This window comes from Protopterus annectens, chromosome 7.part1 (assembly GCF_019279795.1).
Source record: "Protopterus annectens isolate FY-2018-M chromosome 7.part1, PAN1.0, whole genome shotgun sequence".
NCBI lineage: Eukaryota > Metazoa > Chordata > Ceratodontiformes > Protopteridae > Protopterus > Protopterus annectens.
The window spans coordinates 362,596,425-362,615,426 of record NC_056740.1 but is presented as its reverse complement, the minus strand read 5'-3'; the positions used below and the strand labels follow the sequence as shown (position 1 = coordinate 362,615,426).

General features: G+C 42.0%; 1 protein-coding gene across 1 annotated transcript in view; it reads right to left on the bottom strand.

Moving 5' to 3' along the window:
* Window positions 1-19,002, bottom strand: part of ABHD6 (abhydrolase domain containing 6, acylglycerol lipase) — a 510,377-nt gene that overhangs the window by 470,387 nt on the left and 20,988 nt on the right. The window contains exon 2 of the mRNA XM_044078793.1: window positions 11,494-11,650. Within this exon, the coding sequence (XP_043934728.1) occupies window positions 11,494-11,650 (157 nt within the window). The remainder of the gene's footprint in view (window positions 1-11,493; window positions 11,651-19,002) is intronic.

The following is a 19,002-nucleotide window of genomic DNA, read 5'->3' as shown; positions in this document are numbered from 1 at the left end:
TAACATGCTCACAAAATTATCTTTTATACGTACCAGCAAAATTCCAGGAATTCTATCTGGTCCACTCATTGTATCAGATTTAATTTCATTCCTGAAGCAATTAATATATTTATAATTTTTGGTGTTTTTGTGATCATTTGTCAAAAAAATTTATACTTTATTTTTTCATTTCTTATACTTAGCTACAGTTCCCTGTTTCTCAATCTTAACTTATTTTTATTAAGGTATTTGGAAATTTACAACAAACGCAATAAACAATTTTTCCTACTGTATAATCTGTTCTAATTATAATTCCACCATATTTGGAATTTATTTTTGGAATTTTCCTGTTCTATAGCAAGTTATCCCAACTACAATGTAATACAATAGAGATTCTATATTATCATAACCATCCCCACTAACTATCTCAGCACCTATTCCAAAGATAGCAAATTATTCTTTATGATTATACAATGACTGGCCATTAGCATTCAAAGAGTAGCATGCTGATTAGTCAGCCCAACCAGCGTGCTCACTGTAACTCCGAGCATATACCAATGGAAAAAGGTCTGGTTGCCCGGACTTTTTTCCATTGGTATATAATGTAACTTTTATTTTTTTTTAAACAAAAATAAATAAAATTAGAAATCTGGACTCTGGACATAACAGAGAGGCAGGACAGAGAAAATACTAGGAAAATAAATCAGGTACGTCATACAAAACTAAAGACACATACCTTATTTTCCTTGTATTTCCTCCATTCTGTCTTTCTCATACCGCTAAACTGTCTGAAACTTTTTTTTATTCAAAAAAAAAAAAAAGGAGCAACATGTGTAAGCATGGGAATGCAAGTCCCCAACGCATACGCAGTACAGCAAAAAAAAAAAAAAAAAAAGCAACAGGATATGCAGCAGAAGCAGAAGAACACCACAGCACCATTATACAAAGACATTATTTAAGAAAAGTAAGTAATTCTTTTTCTTAAATAATGTCATTATATAATAGCAATTACTGACTCCGTAATGTGGTATATTAAGATTTATCCACGTTTGGCTTTATTTAATCACTCAGGCTTCATCTTCGTATTTAAACCACACTAACTCTGGGTAATTCTTAATATACCACACTGACGTCATTGGTTATTGCTATAATAATCAGACTATAATTATAATGTTTGGTCTATACTCTTGGTTTACCCTTAGCAACTATTGTAAATGAGAAGAACCAATGATCAGATAATCCTAGAGGAGGAGAAACTGAATATTTTTATTTAAAATCAGATTATCTACACCTATCAAGTCTAGGATATTACTACCTTAAGTCAGTTCCAAGATCAATTGTGTAATGTTATGATACTCAGAAAAGCTCAATAAATTCTCTTTCACAATTTCCCACTTCATTTACTTGCTAATCAATGGTAGGATAATAAGAAGTTATGTACCTACCATAACGTTCCATGTTAGTTGTCTTCTTCTCGCCTTCTTTCTTGCTGGATGGGTTCGGAGCCGATCCTCGGCTACGACTCGGCCAAAACTAAAGCTTGAGAGCTAATTCCACCGGCTCAAGGCTCCCCTATATCCCACAATGCTAGGCGGTAACTACTCAGATCTCGTTTGATAGCTAGACCAAGCAATTCTAGTCTCCATAGTATGGAGAAAGGTAACCCACCTCTATATAAACCTGAGTGTAAGGTAACCCAGACCTAACAAAAGGGGAAAAAGAGGTGGTAGAACGTGTGGGAATTAAAACTTCCAGAGGAAGATCACAAAATGAATTCCTATCGGTCTGTCCAGGCTTGGGGGAAGGAGGGTGGGGCCTTAAGAAAGAAGGCGAGAAGAAGACAACTAACATGGAACGTTATGGTAGGTACATAACTTCTTAATGTTAAGTTGTCAATCTCGCCTTCATTCTTGCTGGATGGGACCGCGTCCCTAGCACCTTATCCCGGGTGGCCTATCGGAACAGACTCTTGAGAACAGTGGAACCAAAATTGGCATGGCTTCTGGAAACCATGTCCAATTTGTAATGTGAAATGAATGTATGAGGAGAAGCCCAGGTGGCTGATGCACAAATGGAATCTATTGGCAGCCTATCCTGAAAAGCTACTGAAGTAGCTAATTCCCTAGTTGAATGAGCTCTAGGTCTTGAGGGTAGTTTTTGGTGTCTGATCTCATAGATGAAGGTAATTGTAGAGGTGAGCCATCTTGAGAGGGATACTTTAGTAACTGGAAGGCCCAATTTCCCTTCCGCATATGACAGAAACAATTGATTAGATTTCCTGAATTGTTTAGTCCTGTCTAAGTAATATCTAAGTTGGCGATGAACATCCAAAAAATGTAGCTTTTGTTCTGACCTGTTCGAATAGTTAGGGAAAAAGACGGGGAGATCAATAATTTGGTTTAGGTTTATTTGAGAGGAAACTTTAGGCAAAAAGGATGGATTAGTACGGAGGGATACCCTGTCTTTGTGAAACACTAAGTAAGGAGGACGACTGCACAGAGCATGGAGTTCAGATACCCTTCTCGCTGAAGTTATAGCTACCAGAAAAAGTGTCTTCCAAGAAAGCAACTTCAGAGAACATGAAGCCGCCGGTTCGAAGTGGGGAAGAATTAAAGATGCCAGAACCAAGTTCAAATCCCATTGAGGCGGGGATCTTTGATTGGAGGTTTGAGAAGAAATACGCCCCTTAAAAAGGCTTTACAGAGTTTGTGAGCCATGATGCTAGACTCTGAAACACCAACATGAAAATTTGATATGGCAGCCAATTGAACTCTAATGGTAGATGCAGATGATCCTAAATGAAAGAGTTCTGCTAGAAAGTCTAGAATAGTCTGGATAGGTGCAGTAAAGGGATCTATGTTTCTTGATGTTGCCCAAAAAGAGAAGCGTTTCCATTTGCTACTATAAATCTTCCGGGTAGAAGATTTATGAGAGGCTATCAAGATATCTCGGACCGAGCGAGATATTGAGGGAAGCCTGGCTAAGGTTGGAATCGAGAAACCACGCTGTGAGGTTTAGAGAAGGCAGAGATTGGTGCAGCTGACCCGATTGGTGGGTTATCAGATCTGGTACTGGGTCCAGATGCCAAGGCTGCTCCAAAACGTAACGATGAAGAAAGGGAAACCATATCTGTCGAGGCCAGTAAGGGGCAATGAGGATCATTGTCACTCTCAAGGTGATGGCTTTCTGAATTAGTTGAGATATCAGTGGAAAGGGGGGAAAGGCATATAGAAGTCCCCGGGGCCAATCGTGGACTAGACCGTCTCTGGTGGGATGGCCTGGTAACGGGAAGAGAGTGAAGAAGTCGTGACACTTGCTGTTTTGGGGAGTAGCAAAAAGATCGCAGCAAGGCTGGCCCCATCTTAGGAATACTTCTTCTAGAACTGATTTCTTTAGAGACCACTCGTGGGGCATGAGAATTGCTCTGCTCAATTTGTCTGCAATAACGTTGGATTTCCAGGGAATGTGTGTTGCTATCAGAAAACGCTGAGAAGAGATCGCCCATTGCCAAAGTCTGAGTGCCTCTCGACATAAAGGGTATGATCTGGTTCTGCCTTGTTTGTTGATGTACCACACTATGGACATGTTGTCCTTTTGAATTGCAATAGTCCCAGTGGGAAGAGAGTCATGAAGGGCTTGCAACGCTAAAAGCACTGCTCTCATCTCTAAGACGTTTATGTGCAAGTGGCACTCGAAAGGTTGCCATGTGCCCTGGACTGTCCTGCCCTGATAATGCCCCCCCCTCCACCCGATCAGGGAGGCGTCTGTTGTCAACGTGGCGACTGGGGGGGGGGGAGAGTGAAGGGTCTTCCTCGGAGAAGTTGAGGTGATGTGATCCACCAAGACAGTTGATTCTTGCATGATTGAGTTATCAATATGGTATGGGACATCGGGAGCTGTTGAAAGGACCATTGAGTAAACAGCATCCATTGGAGGATCCTCATGTGAAAGCGAGCTAAGGGGAGAAGGGGAATAGCTGCTGCCATGAGTCCTAACACCTTCAAAACTAGTCTGGCTTTGACTTTGTTGCATTGTAAGTGAAGGGAAACTTGGTTCCGAATGTCTGACACTCTCTGCTCTGTGAGTCTGGCTGAAAGATTGAGTGTGTCTAAGATGGCGCCTATAAAGGTAATAGATTGAGAAGGCGACAAGGCAGATTTTTCGAAATTTATCGAAATGCCTAGAGCTTGGCAAGATTGGATGGTGACGTCCCTCGATAGAAGAAGCTGATGTCTGGTGGTGGCGGTAAGGAGCCAGTCGTCTAAATATGGAAACACCTGGAATCCTTGACGTCTCAAGTGAGCCGCAACCACTGCCATGCATTTGGTAAACACACGGGGGGCTGTAGTGAGACCAAAGGGCAGGGCCCTGAACTGGTAGTGACTGGCTCCCAGCCTGAAGCGGAGATATCTCCTGGAGCGTCTGTTCATCTTGATGTTGTAGTACGCGTCCTGAAGATCTATCGAGCACATCCAATTGTCCTGACCCAAGAAGGGTAGAATGGACTGTAGGGTGACCATCCGGAATTTTGTTTTCCTGACATACTTGTTTAAGTAGCTGAGATCCAGTATGGGTCTCCAGTCCCCTGTTTTTGGTACCAAAAAGAATTTGGAGTAGATTCCGGATCCTTGCTGGTCTGCTGGGACTGATTGGATAGCTCTTTTTGATAGCAGCTTTGAAATTTCTAATGCTGCTTGTTCCCTTAGACCGGTGGAACGTCTGGAAGGGATCTTTTGGGTTGGGATGGGATGTGAACAAAGGGAATTTTGTAACCCTCGGATATTATCGACTGTACCCATTTGTCTTGAGTAAGGGAAAGCCAGGCTTTTGGGTACAGGGATAATCTTCCCCCGACTGCCTCCGAAGGTGGATAGCCGGGCAGCCCCTCAGGGATGCTGAAAGGGTTTGTCAGAGAACATTTCTCTGCTACCCTGGTTTTGCGGACCTCCTCTGCCTCTAGGGGTGTCTATTATTATTATTCCCCCCTCTGCCTCTAGAGGGGAATCAGCCTTGTGCGTCAGATGAGACTCCCTGGGATTGTTTGTGGAACCACATCTTTCCTCCCCTCTGACCTTTGGGATAGGGTCTAGAAGGGGTAGAAAAACGGACTCCTACGGCAGAGAGAGTCTTACCTTCTACCTCGCACCTGGTCAATATATCCTTCACCTGTGGACCAAACAAGGATGATCCATCAAAGGGAGAATTGGTGAAGGACGCCTTGAAAGGGTCCGCAAAGTTACATAGCTGCATCCAGGCGTGACGTCGTAAGGCAACACCTGTGCCTGCGGCTCTACTCGCCCCATCTGCACCATATGATACCAGCCGCATGGAGGAGTTAACGATGGAATTCAGGGTTGCCAACTGGGAGTTCATTGTGTCTTTGAACCCCTCAGCTGTAGGATCCTTTATCAGTTCACCCATATCCTTGAGTAAATCTCTCTGGAGACGAGTGAAGTGGCATAAGTAATTCAGCGAACGCATCGAAAAGGTCGCTGATGAGAACATCCGCTTGCCGTACCTGTCCATGGTCCTAGATTCCTTATTAGGAGGTTGGACAGGAACCGAAGGATCAGCTAACTCCTTCTTAGTGGCCGCAGCCACCACCATGGCATCAACAGGGACACCTTTGGATAAAAAATCTTTATCTCTAGGGGCAGTAATAAATTTAGATGGTCTCCTTGGGGTGGGTTCCACTGAATCAGGAGCCGTCCAAACCTTCCTTGCCACCACTTCCATAAGGGGGTCAAAGGGAGGGGACACCCAGGAGGTAGAAGGGCGAGAGCCAAACGCCTCAAGATACACTGACTCATCCTCCGAAGGGTTAAGGGCTGGCCAGTTCCCCCTCTGTTTCAGGATCTCAAGGATGTCAGCAAAGGAGACATCCTCAGAGGGGGATCGAGGGGAACCTTCGGATTCCTCTAAGTCAGTGTCAGAGGTGATAGACTCAGGGGAGTCAATGTGCTTCCTCTTGCACTGCCTCTTCCTTGGGGTTCTCCTGCCGGGTCAGGAGAGGCCTCGGAAGAGGAGGAAATTCCCAATGGGGAAACTTGAGGAGTTGGCTCTCTGCGGTCTAAGACAAGGGGTTGAGTAGAAATCACCGCAGGCACTGTAGATGGGGGGGCTGAAGGAGCCGACTGTGGGGCAGAACCTGGTTCTAGCACGCTCCGCATGACCTCGAAGGCACCCCTGTCAGGCAAGGCCAGAGGCCCCCGCTCCGAAGAGACAAGGACCTCCCCCGGCAACGACAGGGATGGCTCCGAAGCCGATGTTGGAGCCGAACTCACCAACGCGGAAGCCCCGAGAGGGAGAGCGGGGTCGGACAAGGGTCCGATGCCACTCGCCCCCTCGGAGCCGACGAGGGAAGCTCGGCGCCGAGATCCCTCCAAAGAGGAGATCGGAGCAGACGACGGAGCCGAAAGGGAAGGTATCGGATCCGACGCACTGACAGCCATGGCTCCGACAAGCCCTGGCTCCGAACTCAAAGGAGTCGGAGGAGGAATGTATTGGGGAACAGAAATAGCCACTGACTGGTGAGTCGGGCTATGCAGCATTTGGGCCAGTGCCTCGGACTTGAGAAGTCTACTCACTACCCTTTGCAAATCATGGTCAGATAACCTGGAAGACCGTGAGGAATGAGTTTTATGGCTCCGTTCAGAAAGGAGAGGGGATCCTGGTGCCGAATGCACGAAGCCGATAGAGGGGGATCTGGACCTCTTCCTAGACCGTGGCTCCGATAAAAGTATCGGAGCCGACGGAGTTTTATCAGCCTCGGCTCCAGCCGGAGCCGAGGTAAAAGTATGAGGCTTGGAAACATCGGCTCCAGCCGGAGCCGATGTCGAAGCCGACTTAGTCTTTCCAACAGTCGACTGTGGAACCGGAGCCGACTGTTTGGAGGTTTTGGAAGGCTTCCCCGACACAGACTGAGTCGGGGGGCCTTCAGGCTTTAATAAGCCCCGCAAGATTAGCTTGTTCTTGCGTTCCTGCAGGACTCTAGGGCTAAAACCATGACAAACAGCACAAGAGTCCTGCAGGTGCACAGGTCCCAGGCAATACACACAAGATAAGGGAAGAAAGGGAAAAAAGACTCGACAACAGGGTCGATTAATCTAAATACTTAAATTAAACTAAAAGGTTATGTATGACAACAAAAAAGGGGGTTTTAGAAGTACCTAATAAGGTAAAAGTCTAACTCACCTGCCTGAGCCGGTAGAAAAGCACCTCGTCAGCTATTGCGGCAAATGAGATCTGGGTAGTTACCGCCTAGCATTGTGGGATATAGGGGAGCCTCGAACCGGTGGAATTAGCTCTCGAGCTTTAGTTTTGGCTGAGTCGGAGCCGAGGATCGGCTCCGAACCCATCCAGCAAGAATGAAGGCGAGATTGACAACTTAACATTTAAAGTTATCAATTTTTATAATCTAAATTTGTATTTAATATAGACAAATAATTATACCAAGTATCAAAATCTATTGTAGTTGTACTATAACAAAGTATCAATGTTATAGCATTATGCAACAATATTCCATATGTTTGGACTGTTACGCATTCCAACTTGGCAATTGTCTGTACAAGTTTAAAAGAAATTGAATTTCTAATCCATAAACTTACGCCTCCATCTCTCTTGCTTATTTGTAAGCATTCAAATTTGTTATACCCTAGTATTTGTATATCAGAGGCATTCTATGTCTTTGTAACAACAATAAACTGATATCCCTCAGAAAGTGCAATACATTTTAACTAATTTTCTTTGTTCTCCAAGCTCTGGGAATTACAATAGGAACATTTTAAAAATCTGTTAAATTTCCTGTTACTACTGCACAAATTGATCCACTCATGTGAGGCCCTAAAATAATTCAGCACAATTCCTAAACAAGATTGACAGAACCTTAGATCCATAATAATTAAGGTGAACTCCACCCCTTAAAACCTTTTCAAATCACAGGCATAGCTTTCCCAAAGTTAACTGAAATTGTACTATCATAATTTTCCACCACACAATTATTTTTATATTTTGAAACATTGGAGCAGTCAGATTTGTTAGTACAAGAACTCTCTAGTCCCTTAATTACAGCATGCTCTAAGTCACCTGCACATTTACCTGAAAGAGAGGACATAATCAATGAGTAGTCATCCACAAAAACTTTAGAATCGCCCAAATCTTCTTTCCTAGTTGGTTCACGTTGTTCCCTAACAACAGATAAAACTAAATTATTTGAAATATCACTTGATGAACTAATTGAAATTTCTTTGACTAAATTTGTTGCTGTAGAAGACTTACTAAAATTCTTCTTTTTCTTCATTCCATCAGTATTCCCAACTTTCCTTTTCCTCTTAACTTGAGCTTTAACTGACTTTAAAAGTACACTTTTTCCCAGCTTGCTTCTGACCTTGATCTTTATTTATCTTCCGAATGATCAACTTCACCTCCCTTGTTTCCATCCTTATTTTCTCAAGATCATTTATTTTTATATCTAAATGTTTTGATTGCCAATTTTTAGCAAATTCAGAAACAAACCATAATCCTACTTCATTACTGCACATACATTCAGTCTGAGAATCAAACAACTTGCTATTTAAAATAAAACATAAATCTTCCAGACATTTACAATTAATACACTTGTGTTCTAAAATCAGAATTTATTAGCAATACCCCACAAGTTATACATTTACCCAAATATTTCTGATTCATTGAATTTTCAAGAAAATATGAATGTAAAGAATCCATAATAATCATTTGTAAACCCTTAATTAAATTCTTATACATTAATCTATCTACCAAATAAATACGATTATTAAATAAATAAGATTATTAACAGGTAACTACTTAAATGCAACAATACTCAAGCACCACCAAAGATCAGAATGTAATGACTGCTCAAGGGAAGAAAAGTTATAGTTCAGCACAAAGCCCCATATAGGAAGACACGTTCCATTATTAAACAGCACATACTTTCAGTGAGGTAAAACTAAATAAAAAAATCAAAGTTTTTTCACCTGTGTCCTTAATAGGGCAACCAGGGAAGAATTCACAGCACACCAATCCCGATAAAACAGTAGAATACAGTGTCTGATCAAGACAGAAACAGTTATAGTTCAGCACACATCCCAAAAATAGGAACACATGTCTCCCCCCATTAAACAGCATATACTTTCAGAGCTGTAAAGCTAAATAAAATAGCAAAATCAAAGTTTCTTTACCTGTGTCCTGAAATGGACAACCAAGGAAGAGTTTACAGCACACCAGGCACCACCAAACAGAATGTTATCCAGAAAATGTGTACTATCACACATCAGAGGAAAAACTGAAATCTCCTTTTAATATTAAAAATAGATCTTCATCCAAGCTACCTGCAGGTTTTTACATTTGTTTCCTTTTTCCTCTGCACCTTCTTAACCTTAATCATACTCACTAAGGGAAACTGGGCCATGGCACCAGGAAACTTCTGATACTCTTTTTTCTATAAGTTCCATGGGACCTTTTACATCCACCTGAGCTAACATAAATTCAGGCAGATGTTTATTCAGTGGGCATACTGTCAGCTCCCACATACTCCCAACCTTTAAACTATATACCTGACCCTGTAAGTTTCTTTTGAAAGATTAGTTATTAACTTGTTTATTATGCATTTAAGATACTTACTACTCCCCTAAATATCCAATCACATACCTTACTCTGGGTATAATTTCTCAGCATTTTATCAGACTTCTTTGTGCATAGCATATTAAAAACGTCAATAGCTAAAGCTTTTATTTTCAAAAGCACAGTTAAAGTGGATTTCTTGTCTGCTTTTTGCCTCTGCTCCTCCTTTCTGGCCACTCTGAGCTACTTCAGTTCTTACCTATCCTCTGTCCATGAAGCTCCCTGCTCCAGGCCTGATCCACCAATCTTCTTTCTATAATTTTCTCACCTCATGCCTGGCCCACTGACAACCCACCTTCCTAGTGTATTACTCTTGTTAATCCACATTCTTTCTGTAGTGCTCCTGATGACCTATGTTCATTGGGTTGTGCTCCTGATGACCCACATTTTTTCTCTAGAGCTCCCAGTGACCCACATTATTTATGCAGTGCTCCCCAGGACCTATGTTCTTTCTGTAGTGCTACAAATGAGCCACATTCTTTTTGTAGTACTGCCAGTGACCCACTTTCCTACTGTGGTATTCCTGAGGTGGTACGCCTAGTGTGGCATTACTGACAATCCACTTTCTTGCTGCAATGCTCCTGCTTCTCGGTCATTTTCTATGTTTTTTCCTTGACTCCAGTTTCTTTTTTATCTTTGCTTCCACCCTGTTCCTCTCCATAGCTTTGTTACTTCTTTTATGGGAATACATAAATTAAATCACATCTTATAAATTATGTGGCTTTTTTTCTGTTCCATTCTTTTTATACAGAATGATGTCCATCTATTCTCCTTAAACAGTATGAACTCCATATATTAAACAAGGTAGTGCATACAGCACATGTTTATCTGGTATGCATGCATGTCGTATAAAGCTTTGAGCACATTGTTTAATCCATTCAGAGGTGTCTGTTTTTCATTTCTTCCCTGTAAGGGGGGCATCCACCACTAGTTCATAAGAAAGAATCCTACTGTCGACAGACAGCAAACCCTCATCCTAAGTGTAATGAAGGGGTCGACTTGCATGGTATTACTGGATTAAAAGCCGGGAAATGACTGATGTTCTATAGTCAATGATGGCATTGTGTCTAAAGGTGCCTTTCCTCTCCCTTTGCGGGTCTACATCAGGGCATCACTCATGTCTTACATCTGTGTCACATATACCTATCAATCTGATGTCATCAGTGCCCTGCCAGACTATAGGATCATAGGATCATAGGAGGTTACTAGGCTAATGACCATGGGGCCCTTTCAAGCCTTGCCAAGCTTTACCATTATTTTCACGAACAACACCTGTTGCCCCTGTCTAAGAGGGACACAGGTGGTACCCCCAGGGTGAATTTATGTTTACCCATCCAATTGTCCAGATTGCATTTGAAGAGGGCCAATGAGGTGCTCTGCTTGTATAACTAAGTATATTTTATGCATTACAGGCAATCAGAGTTTGCTAATGTCTCCACACCTACCTCAGGTGTGCAGCCTGTTGATGCAGTTACAGAAAAAGGACAGCTGGAATACACAATGTAGCAAGAGATCTGCCTCTTTCACTGTCCGTTGCTGGACTGCATGCCTGCATTACTCTGAGGGCCATCTGTAATCAAATAGGAAAAACCATTTGCTATCATCTCTAAGAACATTGCCTTAACTTGATGATACTGGGTGTTGTTACAAACAGTATTAACAAGGAAATGATAAAACAAGTGCAAAGCAGCTTATGATGGGAGAGCAAAGTGAAAGGAATCTGTTCACCAAACTAATAAATATTACTAGAGACACCTAGACAGTTTAATCTAACATATGAAGTTACGGAACAAAAATGTATATGGATATGAACTATAAAGGAGGGAAAACACTTCTGTAGTATACATTTACTAAGAGAAAGCTTAAAAGACTCACTTTGACCACATATAACCACATATCTTTGTGTGCTGAGAATCCATGTAGCATCAGGATGGATGGTTTGTTTCCAGGTTTTCCTCGGTAAGAGTAGCAGAATTGGTAGTTACCAGCATAAACATATTTAACCTGCATCCCTAGTGCTTGCCTCCAGTACCTAAAAATAGTTAAAAAAATAGCATGAAGCTAGAAAATTAAACAATGAAGCACATGCATGACAGGATGATCTTGGGCTTTTCTGCACAGAGTTTATGAAGCTGTAATACATATAGAAAGAAGTCAAAAAGGGACCTACATCCTTAGCAAAGACAAACTGCTCACCTCCTCAGCAAACTTGAACTCTTCTCCCTTTCTGTGGATAACTTACCTCCCCTCTTACTCAAATTTGCTAGAGAAAGTCTATTTGCAGACACAGTTTTGCTCTCAAATGCACAAATAAGCATTCAGCTGCAGGCAATGGTCTGTAGCCAGCTGACCCTTCAGCAAGTAAAAGATAACTATCAAAAACATTTAATCAAAAGTTGTACAACTTTTCATTCTCCATTCTCTAATTCCAATAAATCACTTTAATACAAAAGGGACTAGGATGTGCAGCTGAATGCATTTTTTTTAAAAGAACAAAGCAGCAGAAAAAAATTTGCTCTCAAATGCACAAATAAGCATTCAGTTGCAGGCAATGGTCTGTGAGCAGCTGACCCTTCAGCAAGTAAAAGATAACTATCAAAAACATTAATCAAAAATTGTACAACTTTTCATTCTCCACGCTCTAATTCCAATAAATCACTTTAATCCAACAGGCACTAGGATGTACAGCTGAATGCAAGTTTTTTTAAAAGAACAAAGCAGCAGAAAATTCAGCCAACTGTTCATTTGGGAAACTTTTGACTCAACTTGTTTTCTGTGTGAGCTTTATCACCTTTTACCCACTACAAAGGTTATATGCTCATGAACCCCTGTTTTCCTATAATTAGCTGTGAAATCTTTGTAACTCAGGCTAAACAGAGAATGCCCCCTTGTGTCAACCCTTGTCATCTTTCTAAATTTGTTGGCAAATGTACTAATTTCATAATTTGGTCAGATTGCATTTAGCTGCATATCCTACTCCCAATGTAATGAACTCCAAATGAACAGACACTTATGTAAAAATGATTCCATTCTTAATTAGTTGCATTTTCATCCAGAGGTCCGGTTCCCATACAGGTAACAATGTATCATAGCAGTTGCTACCCACTGCATAAATTCATAGGATCATAGAAGGTTACTAGGCTAACAGCCCTAGACTCCTTACAAGCCTAACCATATCTAGCCTGAGTTGTTCCAACTGTCGGTGGTTAGGCGACTGAAGTTTGCAGAGGTATAGGTCCATGGTAGTTAATATCAACTTCCTCTGTCCAGGAGGAACATGGGCGCCACCCCAGGAGTAAATTTGTAGTCAACCATCCATTGATCTAGGTTGCTTTTGAATAGGGTCAGGGAGGGGTTCTGTTTCACATGAACTGGAAGCTTGTTCTGGAAAGTGGCATTGTCTGGGAGATGTATCTATCTCTCTAGCATGACCTGTTCATGTCAGACACTAGGTTAAAATCCCTCCAGCGAGTGACCCTCGTGCAGTTTGATTTACAAATGTGTAGCATTTCCATCAGTGCTGGGTCAGAGACTGCATGTAAGCCAGGCACAGGTCATCCCTTAGCAACCTGTAGGAGACAGAATATAGTGACAGAGCTTTCAGTCTTTCCTTGTAAGACTTGTTTTGTGTACCCTGTAATTGTTGGTGGTAAACCTCTGTGGTTTCTCTAATTGTTGCAGGTGCCTTGTGAGGTACATGCAGAAGGGAGCATTATACTATACTATTGGTCTGATGAGAGCTGGGTGTAATGGAATTATAACATCCTCAGATCTAGATGCAATGCCTTTACTTATAAGATGTGCCACATAGAAGGATTTTCTTAATACTTAGATACTTGATGGTCAAAGTTCAGATTGCTATCAGCCTGAGTACCCAGATCATGTGCCACTGGATCTACACTTGGGGGGGTGCTGTCCATAATGTAATTAGCAGGGATGTCAGCTTTCTCAAAGGGAATAATAATGCATTTTTTTTTGCATTTAGCTTTAATCCGTGGCTTTGGCATCAATCATTTGTCTGCGTTAATCCTATCTGCAGTATGTTAACATCACTTGGGGACTCAATGATTGCTCCCAATTTGTAATTGTCAGCAAACTTAGCAAGCCACAGTCCATCCAAGTTTGCCTGGCCCTTTGAGAAATAAATTCTAAATGGTGAGGGGCCCAGCACAGAATCCTGTGGTACACCACTGGTGACTGGTCTTTTGCTAGAGGTGAAGTCACCCAATTTGACAGTATGTGTCCTATTGGTAAGCCAGTTGGCTACCCATTTGGTAAGGCAGGAGTTAATTCCCAATTGGGAGAGTTTCATTATAATACCTGAGGATTGTATCAAATGCCTTCGCTAAGTAATGGTAGGTGCACTGTCTTTCCCTCATCCAGGGCCTTGGCAACTTTCTCAAAGAAGTCAACCAAGTTTAACAGGCTCTACTTTTGACAAATCCAAACTGGGTTGGGCCCAGAGTTTAAAGATTACCTATGTCCTTGTTAATAAAGTCCATAATGATTCCCTCCATGGCCTTGCAGATGAGGCTAGTCAAGGTTAAGGGCCTATAAATTCCAGGATCAGATGAAGGTCCCCCTTTGTGCAACGGGGTTACTGTTGCTGTCCTTCATTCCACTGGAACATAGCCAGTTTGCAGGCTGTGGTTAAACAGGCGAATCTAAGTGTGTCTTCTAGGTCATGTTTTAAGTAATTTAAAAGGCAACCTGGGATGTTGCCTGGTCTCACAATGTCATGTTTTTGACCTTAGACAGCACCAAGATGACCTGCTCTCTTGAGATAACAGGCTGAGGAATGGTGGCAGGCATACTTTGGGGGGTGACTGGAGGGGACGGGAGGTGAAGTTTGCTCCAAATCTGTCAGCTAGCAGGTTGGCTATTACCTCCAGTTGAGTATGGGTGGTGCCATCCACAACCAGTTCAGCACATAGCTGGGTATTCCTTTTTAGATTTCGGACATAGTTAAAGAATGCCTTATGATTACAAAGGGAGGATATTTTTGGTTTGTAGTTAGCTCTGGAGGAATTTATTTCTTTATGCTAGAGAGGGATTTCTTCCTCTGCTGAGCCAGTTCCCTCTTGTCCTTGGATATTCATTTCTTTCTCATGTTGTATACCCTGCTTATACTAAGGGTCCACCAGGGTGGCTTGTTTTTTCAGCAAGACCTGGTTTTATTCCAGTTAGGTACCAGTCCAGCCGAATTTATACAACTGCTTCAGTGGTTATACACGGTACTGGTGTAAACCTCTGCATAGCAGTCTGTGTTATTTGGGTTTGAGGAGACTTTGAAACTTCTTATACCATCACTTAGTAGGAGGTAGTTTGTCTTTAAAAAAATTCTTAACTGTTTTTGAGCTTGATGGCGTCTCCTATCTTATGATTACATCTTACGAGACTGATTTATGGTCCAATTTTACAAGGGAGGACATCACATGGGAGGGGGGGTGCAATGCTCTCCCATGTTAGAGAATACTATGTCCAGGACATTTGAGCCTCTTGTGAGTGTGCTAACTAGAACCTCTGAGCAAGCATGTTTGTAATCATGTACGTTTCCCAGACGATGGTAGGATAATTAAAATCACCCTTGAGTAAGATGTTGGCTGTATGGCAAGTTACTCCAGTAAGTCCAGGTATGTGGTATGCTTTTCCTGTTTCATGGTGGAGTACCTATACCTAGCGATGATGTGGTACAGGGATTTGCCTACAGTTAATTGGAAATGGAGTAGTTCAAGAGAGTCATACTGTTTGACCAGTCTCAAGGTGTACTTATCCTTAAGGAAGATGGAGACACCTCCTCCTTTGGTTCTTTCACACTCAGTTTGTGGTCCGAAAGTATTAAAGATACTGTAGCCCTGCATGGTTGGGGTTATGTCCACATCTTTGAACCATGTCTCGGTGACTGCACAGACGTCAGCATCTTCCAAAGTGAGGAGTGCTTCCAGGGACTGCAATTTCTTGTTTACACTTATCATTAAGCAGCAGTACCTTGAGTTTATCTACAGAAGATTTTGTTATGTTGGGAGGTTGGCTATTTTGACACTGCCTAAAAAAGGCACAATAGGGGTGGCCAATGCCTTTGCCAGTATCCAAAAGCCTACAGGAGACAGGTGCAGACCATCTCTGACAAAGCAACATGGCCTGTTGACCATGTCTTCCCAGGCTGACAGATACATTGGCTCCCCTTGGGCTGACAACAGAAGCCAAGCTAATTGTTAAAGTCAATCATTTTTTGTTTGTATTGTGGTATCATCCTTGCAGAAGGTAGAATACTTCTTAAGGCTAGGATTATACCTGCCTATGACACACAATCTGGGAGTTCAGTCATTTCTCTCTTCATATAGTCCAGTGAGGTACGACTCAAAAAGTCATTCACCCCCACATGGACTATGAAGGAGTCATACTGGTACTTGTGGTTGACTGACTTGAGTGCTTGAGTGACTTGATAGATCCTGGCACCTGACAGGCAGCTAACTGTTACCTGCTCCTTATCCAGCCTGGTGAGGGGAACATCTGTGTATCTCACAATGGAATCACCTATGACCATTACATTACATTTTGTGGTGTTATGCCTTATAGGCTTATTTGTTGAGACACGTGTGTGTGTGTGTGTGTGTGTGTGTGTGTGTGTGTGTTATTATGTGTTGTGGATGCTTTTGCATTGTTATGTGTGTACATGGTTTTCGTTTGGGAGGCCTCTGATCGCTTGGTAAGTTACTAGGGAGTGCCTCCATGTATGTGGGTTTATATGTCGAGTCCTTATTTAGTGTGGGAAGTGTGTGTGTGTGTGTGTGTGTGTGTGTGTGTGTGTGTGTGTGTGTGTGTGTGTGTGTGTGTGTGTGTGTGTGTGTGTGTGTGTGTGTGTGTGTGTGTGTGTGTGTGTATGTGTGTGGGTGCTGACAACCTGTATAACACTTGATCTGTCCTTATGTGAGAGTCTCACCTACAATTTCATAGTGTAACTACATTTCTCACAAACTATTTGTTTCAAGAGTAAGTGGTTATCAGTATATATGTGACAATTGCTACATTGCCTCAGGGCACCCATGTCTATCAGCTGGCCAGAGAGATGATGGGAAACTTCCCTTCCATGATAGCAGGTTCTTACTGTATGTCTTATTATTGAAGGGAATTGGTTAATTTGATAGGACTGCTCTGGTATAGCCGAGACTACAACAGGGACCTATCCTTTGTGTAGACTAAAGTTGATGAATAACTCAACGCTGCTCAGTGCGCAGCTGAGTTGCTCCTAGAACAGCATAAAAGGTTTGAAGGGTTTCACTGATAGCTGTTAAATTAAAAGTGAACTTCTAGGCTTTTGCTTCTACTCAAGGCACTGTTAACCACTGCTGCACGAAGGGTAAGGCATAAATATGAGCAAAGAGAAACAAACGCTAAATAATAATCAGGAAAGCACACGATAAGCCTTCCACCAACAATCCCCAAATCAGACAGGTTAGAGCAGCAGACTACTACCACAAGGGTGCAGAAAAATACCTTCATAATGTAGAACAGCTGGTCTGGAGCCCAAGTGTAACAAGACCATGCAAACTACCTACAATAGCCCTACAACTATCAGATACAATGTAATACAGGGCAATTAACTGCTTACAGCAGCAGCAGACAGTATTTTTTTTGAGACTGCTAAAGAACAGTCAAGGTATATAAGAAAAGTGTGAAAAATACTTTGTGTACTTTCCAGCTCAGATAGACCAGGTTAATACTTACTACCAATAGATGAATAATCCCAGTCTACGTAATGTAAAAGCAAAATAAATGAGTGTCCAGAGTGAAATGCTACCACAAACTTAGAAGATACAAAATGCTACCGCAAACAAAATTAAAGATATGGATACAGCAGTGTAATAACACCCATTTCTTAGTCAGATAGGCCCACTGGGGATACAGTTCCTTTTCAGGGGTAATCTAGGAGCAATGTCTGGTTAAGTGAGTTGCTCATGGTCACACAGCAGGCAAACAAAGTCTGAGAGAATCAAACCCTGTCCCGCAAGAACTACAGCAGACAGCTTTAACTTCTGCACCAACTGCCAGAGAAATTGTGTTCTTTGGAAAGAAAAAAGTTACTATAACAAATGCCTATACCGACTGGTTTCATTGTTTCATATCAAATACTTTAGAAGTATTTATTTTCACTGTTTTTTCCTCCTTCTTCTCTGCCTAGTAAACAATAACACTGTTACGTTATGAGTTACAGTTTTACACTAGTAAACAATAACACTGTTACGTTGTGCATTACAGTTTTACACTAGTAAGCAATAACACTGTTACATTATGCGTTACAGTTTTACACTAGTAACCAATAACACTGTTACGTTATGTGTTACAGTTTTACACTAGTAAACAATAACACTGTTACGTTATGCGTTACAGTTTTACACTAGTAAACAATAACACTGTTATGTTATGCGTTACAATTTTACAGTAGTAAACAATAACAATGTTACGTTATGCATTACAGTTTTACAGGCTGTTCCTTGCTAATACCACATCTACTGCTCATCACATTACAGTTTATTACAGGGAGTTGCAGCATGTTTATGTGCTGTTGCTCAAGTGAGCAAGTTTCTGTGCTTCTGAAGGCAGACCTCTTGCACAGAGATAGAAAAAGACTGCATCAACTTTCCCAGTGTACCGGACTAGTTAATGCCATGACTAAACTGCAGTGCTTGGTTGGTAAGGACATAAGAACAACTGAAGAGTCCACAGAGGTTAATCACTAAAAGAATATAGGGCGTAAGTAACATGTACCATGCAGATTGCCTAAAGGCCTATCCCTGAATTATGTCTCCTACGGACTGTTGAGGGGGGAGATCTATGCCTGGCAAACAAGGTATTGTCAGACCCCATCCTGATGAGCCTCTTGCAAACCTGCAAAACAAACAGCATCAGAATTACCCATTCTAAAGACTTAAGCCTTGCCTGTTATAAACAGAACTTGCTGGAGAGACTGGTATATATCCCAGAGACTACCCCTTCTCTACAACAGGCTCCCCATCCATGTGAAGCAGAGTTCTTCCCTAACCCAATTCATCTGCAACTTGGACAATTGGATGGGAACAGGAAATTCATCCCTGGTTTGGCACCTGCATCTCTAATGGGCACAGGCAGTCTATAAATGGTTCAGCTCCCAGACCCCTGCTTGTAAATGTTTCATCTCCCAAGCCCCTGCTTACAGTTATCAAGGGTATGAGAACTTGTCAGAGATTTGGGATGCATAGCTAGGCTTAAAAAGGCCCTTGTAGCCGTAAGCCTAGTACATACCTATGAACCTATACCAGCAACACTAAGAGATGGTGACAGTACTATACAAGAAATGAAGAGTATCAATATTTTTTATACACGCCATCCAGGATGGTTAGTATA